The following is a 15,108-nucleotide window of genomic DNA, read 5'->3' on the forward strand; positions in this document are numbered from 1 at the left end:
CTTTAGTGACAGCGCTGAGGATTGCACCCGAGCCTCACACATGCCCGGCAAGCACTCTGTGGCTGCACTGCCCACCCTCACATCCCCGTTATCTTCCTGTCATCCTGAGAATATGCACCTGTATTGGTCCCACTGCGTAAACAAAGAAATGGAGATGCAGTGAGGTGAAGGGACTTCCAGAAAGGGCAGAGCCGCTGCTCTCCAAAGGCTGTGCCCTCAACTACTGTGCGTTACCACAGCTGTTTGTCTTGCCATCTGGAGCAGCGCCTGGCCCTGAGTGAGCACCAGAAGAGCTTGGAAAGGCACACAAGGAATGCACTGGAGTACAGCCGGCTGGAGTGAGGGAGGCCAGCCCGAGGCTGCTGGCATGATGCAGGCTGTGTCAACGTGGCCTGCATCATCCACCTTGCTAAGCTCTCTGAGGTGTTACTGACAAGTCCTTACAAGTTGGGAGTAATAGAAAGCAACCAGACAGCTTAGGGAAAGCCCTACTTTGTGCTAGAACACCCGACAGCCTCTCAGTTCTGCTGAACAGCACTTTCAGAATTGACCAGAAGGAAGCACTGGAAGGACTGGGAGGTTGGGCATCACGGCGTCCAGGTAAGGTAGTGCTGGGCATCACTGGACGTCCAGGAAGTGTGGGGACAGTGGACAGAGGGCATCAATGGGACATCCAGGGAGCATGTAGGCAGTGGACAGAGGACATCGGTGGGACATTCAGGAAGCGTGGAGACACTGAACAGAAGGGCATCGACGGGACGTCGAGGGAGCGTGGAAATAGTGACAAGGAAAGCAAAGAAGCCTGGCTTTTCTGTGCACCAGTGCCAGAACAGTTGTACCAACTCCAAACCCCGGAGACAGACATGGGAGCAAATGGCTGTGATCCCCGCACTGGGAATGTAGAAGCAGGAGAATTAGTTCAAGGTCAAAGCCAGGGAGATGGAACAATGGACAGAGCACTTCTGGACAAGTATGACCACTTGAGTTTGAACTGTGAGACCTGCATAAAGGTAGGAAAAGACAGACTTGACAGAGTTGTCCTCTGACCTTGATAGGTACACCATGGCAGCACATGCCTGCATACACTATACATACGTGCACACACACACACAGACACACACACGGTGTAATACTTGAAAAAAGATGAATCAACAGTTAAAAACACTTGTTGCTCTTGCAGAGTACCCTAGTTCAATTCCCAGCACTCACATGGTGGCTCGTAACCATAACTCCAGTTCCAGGGGCTCTGATGCCTTCTTCTGAAACTGGGCACAAAGTAGTGCACACACATGTACGAGCAGGTAAAGCACTCATACACATAAATCTAGAAAAAAGTTCACAATGGATGTTGGCTACATAGATAGTTCAAGGCCAGCCTGGGCTGTGTGAGACTCTGGCTAAACAAACAGCCAGGAGACGGTGCCAAACCCTGGCGTGTGGGCGATGGCTGAGGCGTACAGCCGGCTGGAAGAGCATGCCCCTATCTCTTACGGTAGACTGGGAACAACCACGCAGGACAAGAGTTCCCAAAGGAGCTGTGGCTTCTAGTGTTCATTGACTTTGGCACAGGACCACAGTACCTGTTTGCTGAACAAATGAACGAGCGGCTCCAGGGAGAGCAGATTGGCATCCCAAGGGTCATGGTCGGTTTGTGGTAAGCAGATGATAAGAATTTGCTCAACACTACTGAACAAAAGTGCCAATCCTGGATGGAGTTTGCCCTGTCACCTCATTGCAGAATAACAAGCCGACCCCCGTCCTCTCCTAGCAGGTGGGGTGGCGTGAGAACCTGTGGGTACCCTCTGCCATGCCCTGCCAGCTCTGCTGGGAAGCTTTGTAGCAGAGCTGCGGGCCAAGCAGGGCCATGGGCAGCAAACGGGGCAGCTCAGGCTGCACGTTTCCTTCCTAGGAGCCTTAGATACCCATCTCAGTGCCGTTTGCCCTGGTAAGGTAACCAGGGCCCGTAGCCATCAACACAGGAAAAGCAGCAAGTCGCCTCTAAATGCGCTGCTAGGTTACAGCAGCACACCTTAGGAGCCTTGGTCATTTCCCATAAGGTAAGAACAAGTTCACGCTAGCTGTGGTCGGGTCATTAGGGAGTCCAAATACACACACTGCACTAGCCTCTTACTGCCTCCGTGACGTTACCAGAGGCAGAGTATCTCAAACTACCTATGTCTACATGGGAACAGTTCTGCAGTGGGAGTCTGATGCCTTTGCTTGTAAGCATAAGCTGTTGCCAGGGCTGTGGTTCCGGAAGCCTCAGGACAGAGTCTCTTTGTCCCTTCCCATCCTGTTAGATTAAGACTAGCCCATGTTCTTTGCCTCTTGGTTTCCCCTTCTCTTCTTCCTGCCTCGGGGCCAGAAATCACGTCTTAAAGGCCAAAAATTTTCCCTCAAATCTTCCTCTCTGATTCTACTTCTCTGCATCTTTTGTTTGTGGATGAATTTTGGAAAATATTTACATGACTGAGAGTTTTCCTTGCATGCATGTGGATGCTTCATGTATGTACAGTTACCCCAGAGGCCAGAAGAAGGCATTGAATTCCCTGGAACTGTAGTTACAGGTGGTTATGAACAATTATGTGGGTGCTGAGAACTAAACCCAAGTCCTTGGCAAAAGCAACCAGTGTATCTAACAAACCATTGCAACAACCTTAAAAAGAAAGGATCTCCCCGTGTAGCCAAGTCTGGCCTAGAATTCACTGTATATCAGGCTGGCCTGGAATTCACTGTGTAGACCAGGCTAGCCTTGAACTTGTGCTCTTTCTAGTTCAGTCTCCCACGTGCTGGAGTACAACCACACCTGGCTTTACAATGCTTTAGATTACAGGAAGTTACTTTGGAGTTTACATAATTTCCAACAGACTTCCTGGAAGGTCAGTCAGTGATGTGACCTTTAGCTGTAGTCTTAATTCTCTTTTGCCAGGTAAAGTCACAAACTCTCAGATCACTGGGGATCAGATGGGCATCTCTCCAAGAGCCATTATTCTCCAAGTCTGTGCTAATTAGGAGCGACTCTAAGTGGGGTTCAAGGGAAGAATGGCAGAGCCACTGTGGAGTCTTTTTTCCCAGCAAACTGCTGGAGGGTGCGAGGGACAGGAAAGCTCATGGCTCACGACTCCTGCCACAGGCCTTGTGGACCAGTGTTTGTAGACAGTGAGGAAGTTAGTGAAGGCACTCAGGCATGTCCAACCTTTCAACGTGAGGCTGGCACATGGCTGTCATCCACAGAGTTCACGCTTGAGAACTGCACGGCTCTTTGTTTCAGAAAGCCACCAAAAAGATCTCCTCTTTGGCTTCTTTTGTTCTAAGCCAAAGTTGGACATGCGCAAGAAAAGTAGAGAGCTGGGTCAGGCTCGGCGGCCAGGCTTCCACTGAGGGCCAGAATCCAGGTGAAGAGGCAGATGGACCAGGGGCCGGAAATGGCTGAGAGCTGCTGAGCAAAAGGACTCTTGGGTATGTGAGGTCCTGGAGCATTGACGGCTTGGGAAGACGATGTGAATCTCAAGCTGGTCTCACTGTGGGTATGAATCCATGATTAGTTTTCTGGAACACTCAAAATTGGCCACTTCCTTTGCTTTGGGCACTATCAATACATAATTAATAACAAACTTGAACCTTGTAACCCCTCTCGGCTCCTGTGAGATCTTACTTTGTCTTGATTTAGGACCTTGTGAAGATTAAGTATGTGATATCTGTAGCAAAACTGGTAGGCGTAAGTAAGCCTTTTGTTGAAATTAGTTCCTGTTCTTTGGTTGACTAGAAACCCAGGAGGTAGGGCTGAGGATGTCCTCTGTGCGGAGTGCTCGCCTGGGGGCCCTGGAGCTCACTGCAGCACTCAGCAAAAGCTTTCTTGATGTTGTTCTGGGTGCGAATGATGGTTGGGGTGAGTGCCGCAGCTGAAGACTGAAAACATTGGCTCCATGGGGTGGAGTGGGGATGGAAGAGGTGTTTGAGATAAAGTTGGGATGCTCGTACCAGAAGAGGGATGGAGTTCATTTGGGCACAAGTCCAGAATAGCCAGCAGGGTCAGTGTGTCTAGAAGGGGTTCTACGTGGCCTGTGCCCACATCCTTCATTCTCCCTGCAGCTTCTTGGCTGTGTCTAGGAGTTAGGGCATTATGTAATAATAATTAGCCCTGTTTTTGTCTTTTTCTTTGTTCATTACTGAAAGCAAGGCTTTGATTTACCAAAACCAGACTCATTTTTTTCTTGAGACCGGGTCTCACTCTGTAGCCATGACTGTCCTGGAACTCAGTTTGTAGACCAGGTTGATCTTGAACTTAGAGATCACCTGTCTGTGCCTCCTGCGTGCTGGGATTAAAGATGTGTCACGGTGTCCTGCTTCATTCATTTTCTTTAGTAATAATTTTTATGTTTTTAATTATAATATAGTCATGTCACAGCTCCCTTTCCTTTCCTCTCTCCAACCCTTCTCATTCACCCTCTTGCTCTCTTTCTCACATCATAGTCTGTTTTTCTTTAATTGTTCACACACACACGTGCACGCGAACACACACACAACACACACAGTGTATAAATACAGCCTGTTTGTTCCACATGTCGGCTGTATGTATGTGCTCTCAGAGCTGACCTCTCAGTGTTGGATAACTAGTTTGGGGAGCTTTCTCCTGGAAAAGACAATTTTTTAAGGATTATAAACAGCACTTTATCTCTCAAGACATGCCATGCAATATCAATGATTTAATTTAAAAAGTTTATTATCATTTTTGTTTATGTGTACATGTGTATTTGTCTCTGTGTATGTGTGTGTGCTTGCGCACATAGCCGCTTGCGAGCACACATGCCTGTGGAGGCCAGAAGAGGGTGTCAGATCCCCTGGAGCTGGAGTTATTGTGGTTGATTGAAAGCTGCCTGATTTGGGTGCTGGGAAGCAAACTCTGGTTCTCTATATGAACAGCAAGTGCTTAGCAACTGACTCTCCAGCATCCCAGTGTCAAAGCTTTAGTTGAATTAGCCACCTCAGCTCTAACTAATCCCTGGGACCGTCCAATTTAGGCTTAATAGGAGGCATAATTCATGAGCCACTCAGAGAAAATATAAAAAGAGGATTACTTTACATGTTGTTTTTCCAATTCACTACTTCCCTCCCTCCTGCCCTCCCTCTCCTTTTCTCTTAAGCGTGTTTAATGTGTTTCCTGTGAATATAATCGTTCTTGAGTCACAAGGCCCTCTGAGACTCTGGTAAAAGTCGTGGGCAGCCCCGACACCACCAAACGTACATGCACACATACCACCCCCTCCTCTGAAGCATCCACAGGTATTCTAGAAATTCATGGACTCCACATTGGTAAATCTTGCTTTCTGTGGACAGTGATGGTGGCAGAGGCAAATACAACCGGCCTGGGTGGCCCCTGCAGCAGGCATAGACCAGGAGGCCCAGTCTTTCTTTTCTTTTAAACTTAACAATTTCAGACAATTTTGGCATATGCTTGAAATTTGGGGAACATTTCAAATGTCTATCAAAGGAGAAACATTCGCATAGTGAATCACCCTGTGCCCATGACTTGGCATTAAGAATGAACACACATCTTGTTTCTTCTCTGTCTCTCTCCAGGCTCCAAATCCCAGCTGAAGGGCGTTTTTTAAAATGTATTGAGGCCACATCACAGGATTACTAACTGAAAAGGTTTTGCAGCCTGATTAGCCTCTCTGCTGCTGCAATAGTCTAAGTCAGAGCAAACCGAATTAGAGAAAGCCCGGGTTTAATGGATCCCTGCGCTCCCAGGTGACATTCCAGCCCCCAGAGAGGAGACAGGAAGGAAGACCAGAAAACCACTGTTTGTTGTCTGTGGGGCAGTTTAAATACCCTGTGGGTGTGGTCTTGAGCATCTCTGGGGAGGCTCATCTTTTGGTGGTCTTTCTTGGAGCTGGAGTCTGGGCTGAGACAACTCCCAAGAGAGGGGTCTTGGGATGGAACTTCCAAACAATTACCATACCTTAAAAAGTACCTGAGAGCAGGCAGATATCTGTGAGCTCAAAGCCAGTCTGGTCTACATAGCAAGTTCCAGGACATCCAGGGTTACATAGAGAGACCCTGTCTCAACAACAAATTATAAATAAAGGAATATAATCAGATAGCCATTCTGTTTAAATTTCTGTGAATTAGTTATAATTATAATTATTTTTTCTTTTATTTTTTAAACATGACTTTATGTGAGCCAGGACGCACGTTCATATTCCAGTGTGGCCTTTTCAGTGTTCCAGCTGCTAATGGATGTGGATAGTGACTGCTCCTCTGGCGGACAAAGAGGACGAACATCTGTCAGTGAGCTCAGCTCTGGATAATCAAGATAAGAAAGCTTGAAGTTTTCCAGTAGTTGACTTTACTCTCTCTCTCCATACACAACGACATACACACATACATACATACACATAACACACATATAGATATGTATATATACATATATAATGTTGAAGATGTGTTTTTTAAATTGTTATAATTAATTTTATTCTTTGAGATTATAATGTATTTGTATCAGTTATCCCTTTCCTTCCCTCCCTCCCACCTCTGTTGATTTATAGTCTTAGAGAAATCTATAAGTTTTACCTCTCTTCCTCCTCCATATTGGCACCTTGTTCTGTGCTATGCCAGCTGTCTGCTGAGATGGTACCAACTATTATAAGTGATGCTGGATATTTAAATATCAGCTTGGAGACTAGCTCTAGCTGGATAGTAACTTGGTAGTCAATATTAATAATTACCTCCATATAGAATTATACCTGGCTTCAAGAGACTATATGATAACATAAAGAGTTCAGAAAGTAGGCCAGGTGGTAGTGGCGCACATCTTTAATCCCAGAACTTGGGAAGCAGAGGCAGGTGGAACTCTTGTTAATTCAAGGCCAGCCTGATCTACAGAGCAAGTTCCAGGACAGGCTCCAAAGCTTCACAGAGAAACCACACACACACACACACACACACACACACACACACACCACGAGTTCAGAAACTAATGTTGCTCATTGGAAGTTACTTGTCACGTGCTGGCATTGTCCTGGTCAGGAAGTGACACCTGTCCTGGAGCTAACAGGGACGCATGCCAGGTTCAGTGTAGGCCACTGTGCTGGGCTCTAGGGGACACTCACGGATGACAGTGTGTTTCCATGCTGAGTTGGTGGTACATGCCTTTAAGCCCAGCAGAGGCAGGTAGATTTCTGAATTCCAGGCTAACCAGGGCTACATACTGAGACCCTGTCTTAAAAAACAAATCAAGAAGGCAAGAAGGGAGGGAGAGCAGGAGGGAGGGGAAACTCAGGACCTGAAAGATAAGCTAGGTAAGCAGAGCGCATGTGAGTAAAGTCAGTTGTTTTCCACTAAAACGTGGTTCCTAGCCCCTCGTGCACACGAAAAAGAACAGAAAATGATTCTGCAGGGAAGACTGTGGACTCTGCAGCTTCTCTGCAAGTAGAGCTGCTGTGCGCTGGAAATGGTGTTCATCATATGGGGCTGAGGGAGGTGCGGAGGTTAAAAGGTGTATCTGAAGATTAACCGAGCCACAGTGGGCACACCATTAATCCCTGCACTGGGGAGGCAGAGGCAGGTGGATCTCTGTGAGTCTGAGGCCAGCGTGGTTTATAGAGCGAGTTACAGGACAGCTAGGGCTGTTAAGCAGAGAAACCCTATGTCGAAAAAAAAGAAATACTATATAGGCCAATTTCAGTCTTTTTCCTTCCTCCTCTTCCTGCCACCCCTCTCCAGGGTCTTTCTGTGTAGCCTCCCAGACCTGGTTCTCACTATAGAGTCCAGGCTGGCTTTGAACTCATGGCCATCTGTTTGCCTCATCTAGATTACAAGTGTGAACATCGTGCTTGGCTCTGAAACATTAGCTTCATCTGATAATTCTTCGGTGTGTCTCTACACTGTAAGGCCTGCACCACACCAGCCCGTGGTCCAAAGGGGAGCAGTCTTCGCTTACCACGAGTGGCCTCGTCACCATTCGCATTGGCACTTGGCCCATATGTCCCATTTTTGTTCTGATTTTAGAGACTTTGCAGCAAACAGCTTTATTTTCACAGTACACTGCAGAGGGCACAGAACATTCTCTTTGGTCCCTGTCCCACCCCCTGCCTGCCCTCTTTTATTATCCACTTCCCCAGCAGAGCAGCTTTTTGTGCTAAGTCCGTAGCTTGCACTAGGGTGATGCCTTAGTGCAGGACATTCTGTAGGCTTAGATGTTTGATGACATGGGCCCCCCATGCTTAGACCATACAGACTCATTCCCGTTCCCCCAAATGCTCTGTGTGTGACCTTTTAGCTTCTCCCCCCAGCTCTTCTTTTTTGGTCAGGGGGAAGGAAGGTTTCCAGGCAAGGTTTCTCCCTGTAGCCTTGGCTGTTCTGGAACTCACTCTGTAGGCCAGGCTGGCCTTGAACTCACAGTTCAAATGGATAGATCTAGAAAAAAACATATTGAGTGAGGTAACTCAGACCCAGAAACACAAATATAAAATGTACTCACTCATAAGTGGCTTTTAGACATAAAGCAAAGAAAAACCAGCCTAAAATTCACAACCCCAGAGAACCTAGAGAACAATGATGACCCTAAAAGAGACTTACATGGATCTAATCTACATGGGAAGTAGAAACTACAAGATCTCCTGAGTACATTGGTAGTGTGGGGGTCATGGGCGAGGGTAGAAGGGAGGGGATGGAAAGGAGTAGAGCAGAGAAAAAGGTATAGCTTAATAAAAAAAGTAAAACACAAACAAACAAACAGAGACCTGTCTGCCTCTGCCCTCCTGAGTGCTGCGATTAAAGATATGCACCATCACAACCAGTACATTCTTCTTCATTTTTTTTAAAGATAGATTTATTTATTTATTATGTATACAACATTCCCTCCATGTATGCTTGCATGCCAGAAGAGGGCACCAGATCTCATTATAGATGGCTGTGAGCCACCATTTGGTTTCTGGGATTGAACTCAGGACCTCTGGAAGAGCAGTCAGTGCTCTTAACCTCTGAGCCATCTCTCCAGTCCCTACATTCTTCTTTTTTATTGTTTCCATAGCTTTGTCTTTTCCTGAATATCACAGGGCTGGAATTATTCAGTACATGGAATTTTCTTCCTTTCCTTTTTCTTTTCTTTTCTCTCTCTCTCTCTCTTTCTTAAAAGCAACAACAAAACACCCCAAACCCAACTTCCCTAGAACTAGTGATTGTCCTGCCTCGGCTTCCTGAGTTCTGAGGTTACAGGAGTGTGCTACCACACTGGGTTAAAAGTTTATGGAGAGTTAATAATTCTTTCCCAGTTTTCTTTTCTCCTCTCTGTGCAGTGCTAGAGATGGAGCACAGGGCCTCATGCCAGGCCAGCTCTTTGCCACCGTCCTGTGTCTCCAGGTCTCATGGCCTCTTGAATTGGCTTCTTTCACTTAATAAAATGCATTTAAGGCATTATCTTCTTATGACTTAATAGTTCATTTCTTTTTCATGCCCACACTACTCCATTGTCTAGATGGACCACAGTTTATCTGTTCACCAAGATGGACATCTTGGTTGCTTCTAAATTTTAGCAATTATGAATAAAACTTCTGCATGCTTCTATGTTCAGGTTTTTGTGTTGATTTAAAACTTTTTATAACTGGGTTTCCCTGTGTAATAGTCCTGGCTGTCCTGGAACTAGCTCTATAGACCAGACTGGCCTTGAACTCACAGAGATCTGCCTGCCTCTGTCTCCGGAGTACTGGGATTAAAGGTGTGCTCCACTACCGCCAAAATAATGATAATAATAGTAGTAGTAATAATAATAATAATAATAAAGTCTTGAGTGGTAACTATCAACACTGATTTATAAAGTAAGAATTTGTTTTTGGAAGAAACTGTCTTCTAGTGTGGCTGCAGAATTGTGTTTTTCCCCAACAGCAAAGAGGGAGGTCTGTTGTTACTAGTGTCCTAGATTCTTGGCAATCCCAATAGCTGTGCAGACCTTGCTTTTGAACAGGGTCTGGCTGTGTACTGCATAGCCCAGGCTGGTGTGGAACCCATTGATCCTTGCCTCAGCTTCCCAAGTGCTAGGATCAAAGGTGTGCGCCACCACCGCCTGGCTTCTAGACATATTTTAAAATTACGTTTTTTATCTACTTGTTTTGTATGCTTGTGCACACATGCACATGCCATGGCGCCCATGTAGAGGTCAGAAGACAACGTGGGGGAGTCAGTTTTCTTTCCATCGTGCGGGTCCTGTCTCAAGGATTGAGCTCAGGTTGTCAGGCTTGGTGGTGAGGGCCTTTACCTGCTGAGCCATCTTGTTGGCCCTGCACAATTTTTTTTTAAAAAGAAACAGCTAATGGTTTGAATAAAAATCTAATAGGCTTATTGTTTAACCTGCTTGAATTTTCTGTAGCAGAAAATGGTGTAAGAGCTGGCGATCCCAGTGCTAATGGCGCTGTGCTGATGGCACCCGGCTGAGTGGACGGAGTGCAGTGTTGCTGACTGTATTCCATGGTGGTGTTTTCTGTGAAACCCTGTGAGAACCCTGGATTCTCGGTGAATTCGTATTTGGGTTTAGATGCTTATCAGACTCAGGGACGATTTATACCGCAGTCCCCAGTAGCTCATTGTCTCTCGTTGCCACGCTGGCAGCCACTGAAGGCCTGTGCAGTCCGCGAGCGGTTTTCAAGTGGTGTTTGGGAATTTTTAAAAGATATTTTTCATTTATTCTGTAATGAGAAGCCTCTCTCATCTGCTCTGGTACACGTGGAAGAGAGCCTAGACAAACTGTCACCTTCCCAAGTGAAGAGTTGCCTTGATAGCACTGTCCTTCAAAGAAGGCTGATCAGTTCAAGTGTGTGTGTGTGCGTGTGTGTGTGTGTGTGTGTATGTGTGCGTGTGTGTATGTGTGCGTGTGTGTATGTGTGCGTGTATGTGTGTATGTGTGCGTGTGTGTGTGTGAAAGTGTGTGCATGTGTGCGTGTGTGTATGTGTGCGTGTGTGTATGTGTGCGCGTGTGTGCGCATGCGTGTGCCTGTGCGTGTGTGTGTGTGTGTGTGTGTGTGAAAGTGTGTGCATGTGTGTGTGTGTGTGCGTGTGTGTGTCTGCGTGTGTGTGCGTGCGTGTGCGTGTGTGTGTGTCTGTGTGTTGAACCCATGGTCCTGCACAGGCCAGACAATGCTTCTTGTTAGAAGTTACAGTGCGCAGACTCACGGATCTTAGCATATTTGTTCTGTGTGGCCTACTGAAATCCGGTCCATACTGAAGGGCAGGTTACTTGTGGTTGGCGGCTGCTGGTGCCCGTGGCCGTGTGTCTGCTGCTCTTGCTGTCTTACTGTCTGATAAAAGGGAAGGGTTCAAACACGTTCCAGACCTGTAGCCAGCCAATTTTTGTTTTGTTTTGAGAGGGTCTTACTGTGTGGGCCAGGCTGGCCTGTAATAGTCACAGATATTCCTGCTCCTGCTTCTGAAGTGCTGGGTTTGAAGGTGGACGCCACTATGCCCTTCTATCAGCTGTTTTGTTTTGTTTTTTTTTTTTTCAAGAAACTCTGATTTCTTTAAGTAGAGAATGATATTTTCAGAGGTCATAATCTTGGTGCCGATGATACTTCCAGCTACGGTTGATCATGTGTTATAGGCCTTTGAAAGGACAGAGGTTAAAAATATCTACTAATTTAAAGCTATTTATGGACAAAGGATGTGTCGTATGTTTTCACTGACACCTTCCACGTGAGAAAGACGTAGCCTTTTTATTTACCTTCTGTCTCTGCTCTCATGTCTCATTGCGAACCCTTTGAGAGTCCTTCCTCTCAGCCACCCTGGGGATGACACAGTTCACACAGTCACCGCACAGCACACTGTGCCCTCAGATGCCGATGCCCAGTGTGAGTGCTGCCACCAAGGGCGTGCTGCCTGCAGGCCGCTCAGGGGGCTCCACGCAGTGGCTCACACTAATCCCGCTCTCAGGGTGGCTGAAGCAAGACAGCCCGTTGGAGGGCAGCCAGGGCTACAGAGAAAGACTTGTTCTCAAAAGCCAAAAAAGAGAAAAAGCAGTTTATGATCTTTGCTGCAGTTGTCTGTCTGTCTGTTCTTGGGAATGTGTACTGCTTGGGCAATTGGCTACTTTGTCCTGGTTTCTCTTTGTCTTCTGTTTTGCCTGGAACTGATCTGGAGTTGGAATGCCAGCCCCAGCCGGCCGCGTTCCAGCTCTATGCGCTCTGACTTAGAATCATTCTTCTGAAATAGCCACACCACCAATTTCACATCTGCTTGTTTGGTTTTTTATTTTGAGAATTCCCTTTGGAAGAGATGTATTTTTATTCATGTGTGTCTGTGTCTGTGAACACCTGCCCTGTGTGTGCAGGTCATGTGGCGGCTGGTGGAGCTCTCTCCAGCCCTGTGCTCTAAAGTCTAGCCAGGCGTTTATGTTCCAGCTCCCTTTTCTTTGGTAAGATGGAGCAAATCACAGTTTTCTCCACTTTGCTTTTAAAACTTAATATTATCTCTTAAATATTTTTCATAATAGTAATATGTAATTTTAAATATCTACAAAAGTAAATTATCAAATTAATCACAAATTGACATTTGACATTCTATTTCTCTAAGAATATCTATGTTAATCTCATTAAAATATCGTCTCACTGGAGAACTGGATTGCCTGTCTTCAGCATTGTGTTGGGGGGGTGAGCGTAGATGGGCTTGATGATGTGGGGGCTTCAGAGTGAGTTGGAGATCTGAGCTATACCTGGAGGGCGATCCTGGCGAGCTAAAGAGCTGGGGGAAGCACCAAGCCTGGCAGTGTGCACAGGCCACGTGGAAGTGAGAGTGTGCCTGTGTCCCTGTGGTGAAGTAGCCCAGTTGGAGCCTCATGCCGGGAAAGGGAAAGTAAGTCCAGAGTAGCACTGAGTGTGTTTGTCTTAGTGGCCCGATGCCTGTGAAGGAGGAGGGGACTGGGTCACAGCATTCTTTTAAGAAAGACTTTCTGGAAGCTGGAGAGATGGTTCCGTGGTTAAGAGTCCTGGCTGCTCTTCCAGAGGACCTGGGTGCAATTCCTAGCACCCACATGGCAGCTCCCAATAGTCTGTAACTCCAAGATCTGACACCTGCACGCAGACATACATGCAGGCAAAACACCAATGCACATAAAATAAAGTTAAATTAAATATTAAAAAAAGTCTTACTGAGCAGTTACCATGTGAATGTTTCTGTGCTGTGTATGGGGCTAGAGTCTTTTAAAAATATCTCTCTTTTCCTTTCCTTTCTTCTCTGAGACAGTTTCACTATGCAACACTGGCTGACCTGGAACTTGCTCTATAGACTAGGTTGGCCTCTGCCTTCCGAGTGCATCATGCCTGGCTTGTTTTGTTTTGAATTATGTACACGTGTGTGAGTGTGTGTGCACGAGTGCAGTTGCCCCACGGAGCCCAGAAGATGGTGTTGGATCTCCTGGAGCTGGAGTCAGAGGCTGGAGACGGCAAGAGTATACACACTCTTAACCACTGGTCCATCTCTCTAGCCCCCACATCTCTGTTTCCTTGCTAAGCAGAATTGCAGTATGCCTTTAGGACATAAAAATTGGGGGCTGTTAGGTTAGTTTGGAAGTGAGGGGCAGTCACCATTCAAGGCAAGTGCCTGCTCGAGTTGGCTTTGCAGATGTGTAACTGGGCCATTGGAGAGGATGGAGCTGCTCAGTCTTAACTCCTTCTACCACATCTGTGATCTCGGGGCATGGTTATTTAATGTTACAGCCTGGGAAAGAGAATGACTGCCATATTTGCATCTCAAGGGGATGTGAGGTTCCAACTTAAAAATATATATAAACCACTGCTTCCCCCTCCAGGTATCTCAGAGGAGCCTTGGTATATACTGTGGTTTGGAGTATTTGAATGATGAATATGCGTGTATTTCCATGATCGTTTGCATTGGAGAATGAATATGCATGTATTCCTGTGACCATTTGCATATCTGTTTTTAAACAGAGACCAGATGAGGAAGCTGTGGTGGATCAGGGCGGGACCAGCACAACCCTCAACATTCACTATGAGAAGGAAGAGTTGGAAGGTAAGAGGCTGCCTCCCATGGCCAGGGAAAACAAAAGCCCTCTGGAGACCTGGGTTCACATCTGACTCTTTTTTTCCTGGCTGAGGGACCCTGTGGGGAAAACAGCTACCTTCCTTTGCCTCTTGGTCCTTGTCTTAAACAAGAGCAGAGATAAGCGTGCCCCTGTCTGATAGGCTTGGCGCAGGACCCAGTAGGCAGCGTGAGACACAGGCATGGAGTACTGGGCCGCTCAGCACAGATATCAACAATAGCAAAAACCCTTTCTTTGAGACTGTGAAGTGATCACTTAGTTCACTGACTCTTCGTAACTGCTGCCTTTTTGTTTGTAGCACTGTTTTTTTTAAAATTTATTTTACATACCAACCAGTTTCCCCTTTCTCTTCTCTTCCCTTTCTCTCCACCACACCTCTTTTTAGCCCCTGCCCCAAATAGAGTAAGGCCTCCCTTAGGGAGTCAATAAAGCCTGGCATATCAATTTCAGGCAGGAGCGAGCTCCTTGCCCCTGCATCAAGGCTGAGCCAGGCATCCCACCATAGGGAGTGGGTTCCAAAAAGCCAGCTCGTGCACGAGGGACTGATTCTGACCCCACTGCTAGGTTGGTCCCATGCAGGCTCCCTAGCTGTTGGTCTAGAGTCTGGGAGCTCCTGCGAGCTGGGGTCAGCTGTCTCTGTGGGTTTCCCAATCATGATCTTGACTCCCACTGCATCTGTAGTACTGGTAATCACACAGGCAAAAATAGGACTATGACCACAGTTTCTGAGATATTTGAAGCAAGCTTTATTAAATTCTGGCTGGGATTCTGGACTCTGGCCAGGTCCCTACCCAGGATTTCCAGAGTGTTTGGCCAAATTACCTTAGCCAGGGGCTTTATAAAGGCAAACCCTGCAAGACTCTGCACTTCCGGCCTTCGTCCAATCAGAGGCAAGCATATATCCAGCTGTACTTCCTGCCTCTGTGCCTCCAACCTACCTGTGATGGAGCACATCCCATGCAGTTGGGGCCGCCAACCTTGTTTAGAGAAGTGAGAACACGTGACTTGTTGTCCTACATGAACAAGAGCCCCAGCATTCCAGGAAGTTATCCCTGTAAGTGGGG

General features: G+C 46.8%; 1 protein-coding gene across 1 annotated transcript in view; it reads left to right on the forward strand.

Annotated features, from left to right (window-relative positions):
• Window positions 1-15,108, forward strand: part of LOC142844140 (electroneutral sodium bicarbonate exchanger 1-like) — a 36,168-nt gene that overhangs the window by 3,693 nt on the left and 17,367 nt on the right. The window contains exon 2 of the mRNA XM_075962439.1: window positions 13,932-14,013. Coding sequence (XP_075818554.1) covers window positions 13,932-14,013 — 82 coding nt within the window. The remainder of the gene's footprint in view (window positions 1-13,931; window positions 14,014-15,108) is intronic.

The sequence above is a fragment of the Microtus pennsylvanicus genome, chromosome 2, assembly GCF_037038515.1.
Source record: "Microtus pennsylvanicus isolate mMicPen1 chromosome 2, mMicPen1.hap1, whole genome shotgun sequence".
Classification (NCBI taxonomy): domain Eukaryota; kingdom Metazoa; phylum Chordata; class Mammalia; order Rodentia; family Cricetidae; genus Microtus; species Microtus pennsylvanicus.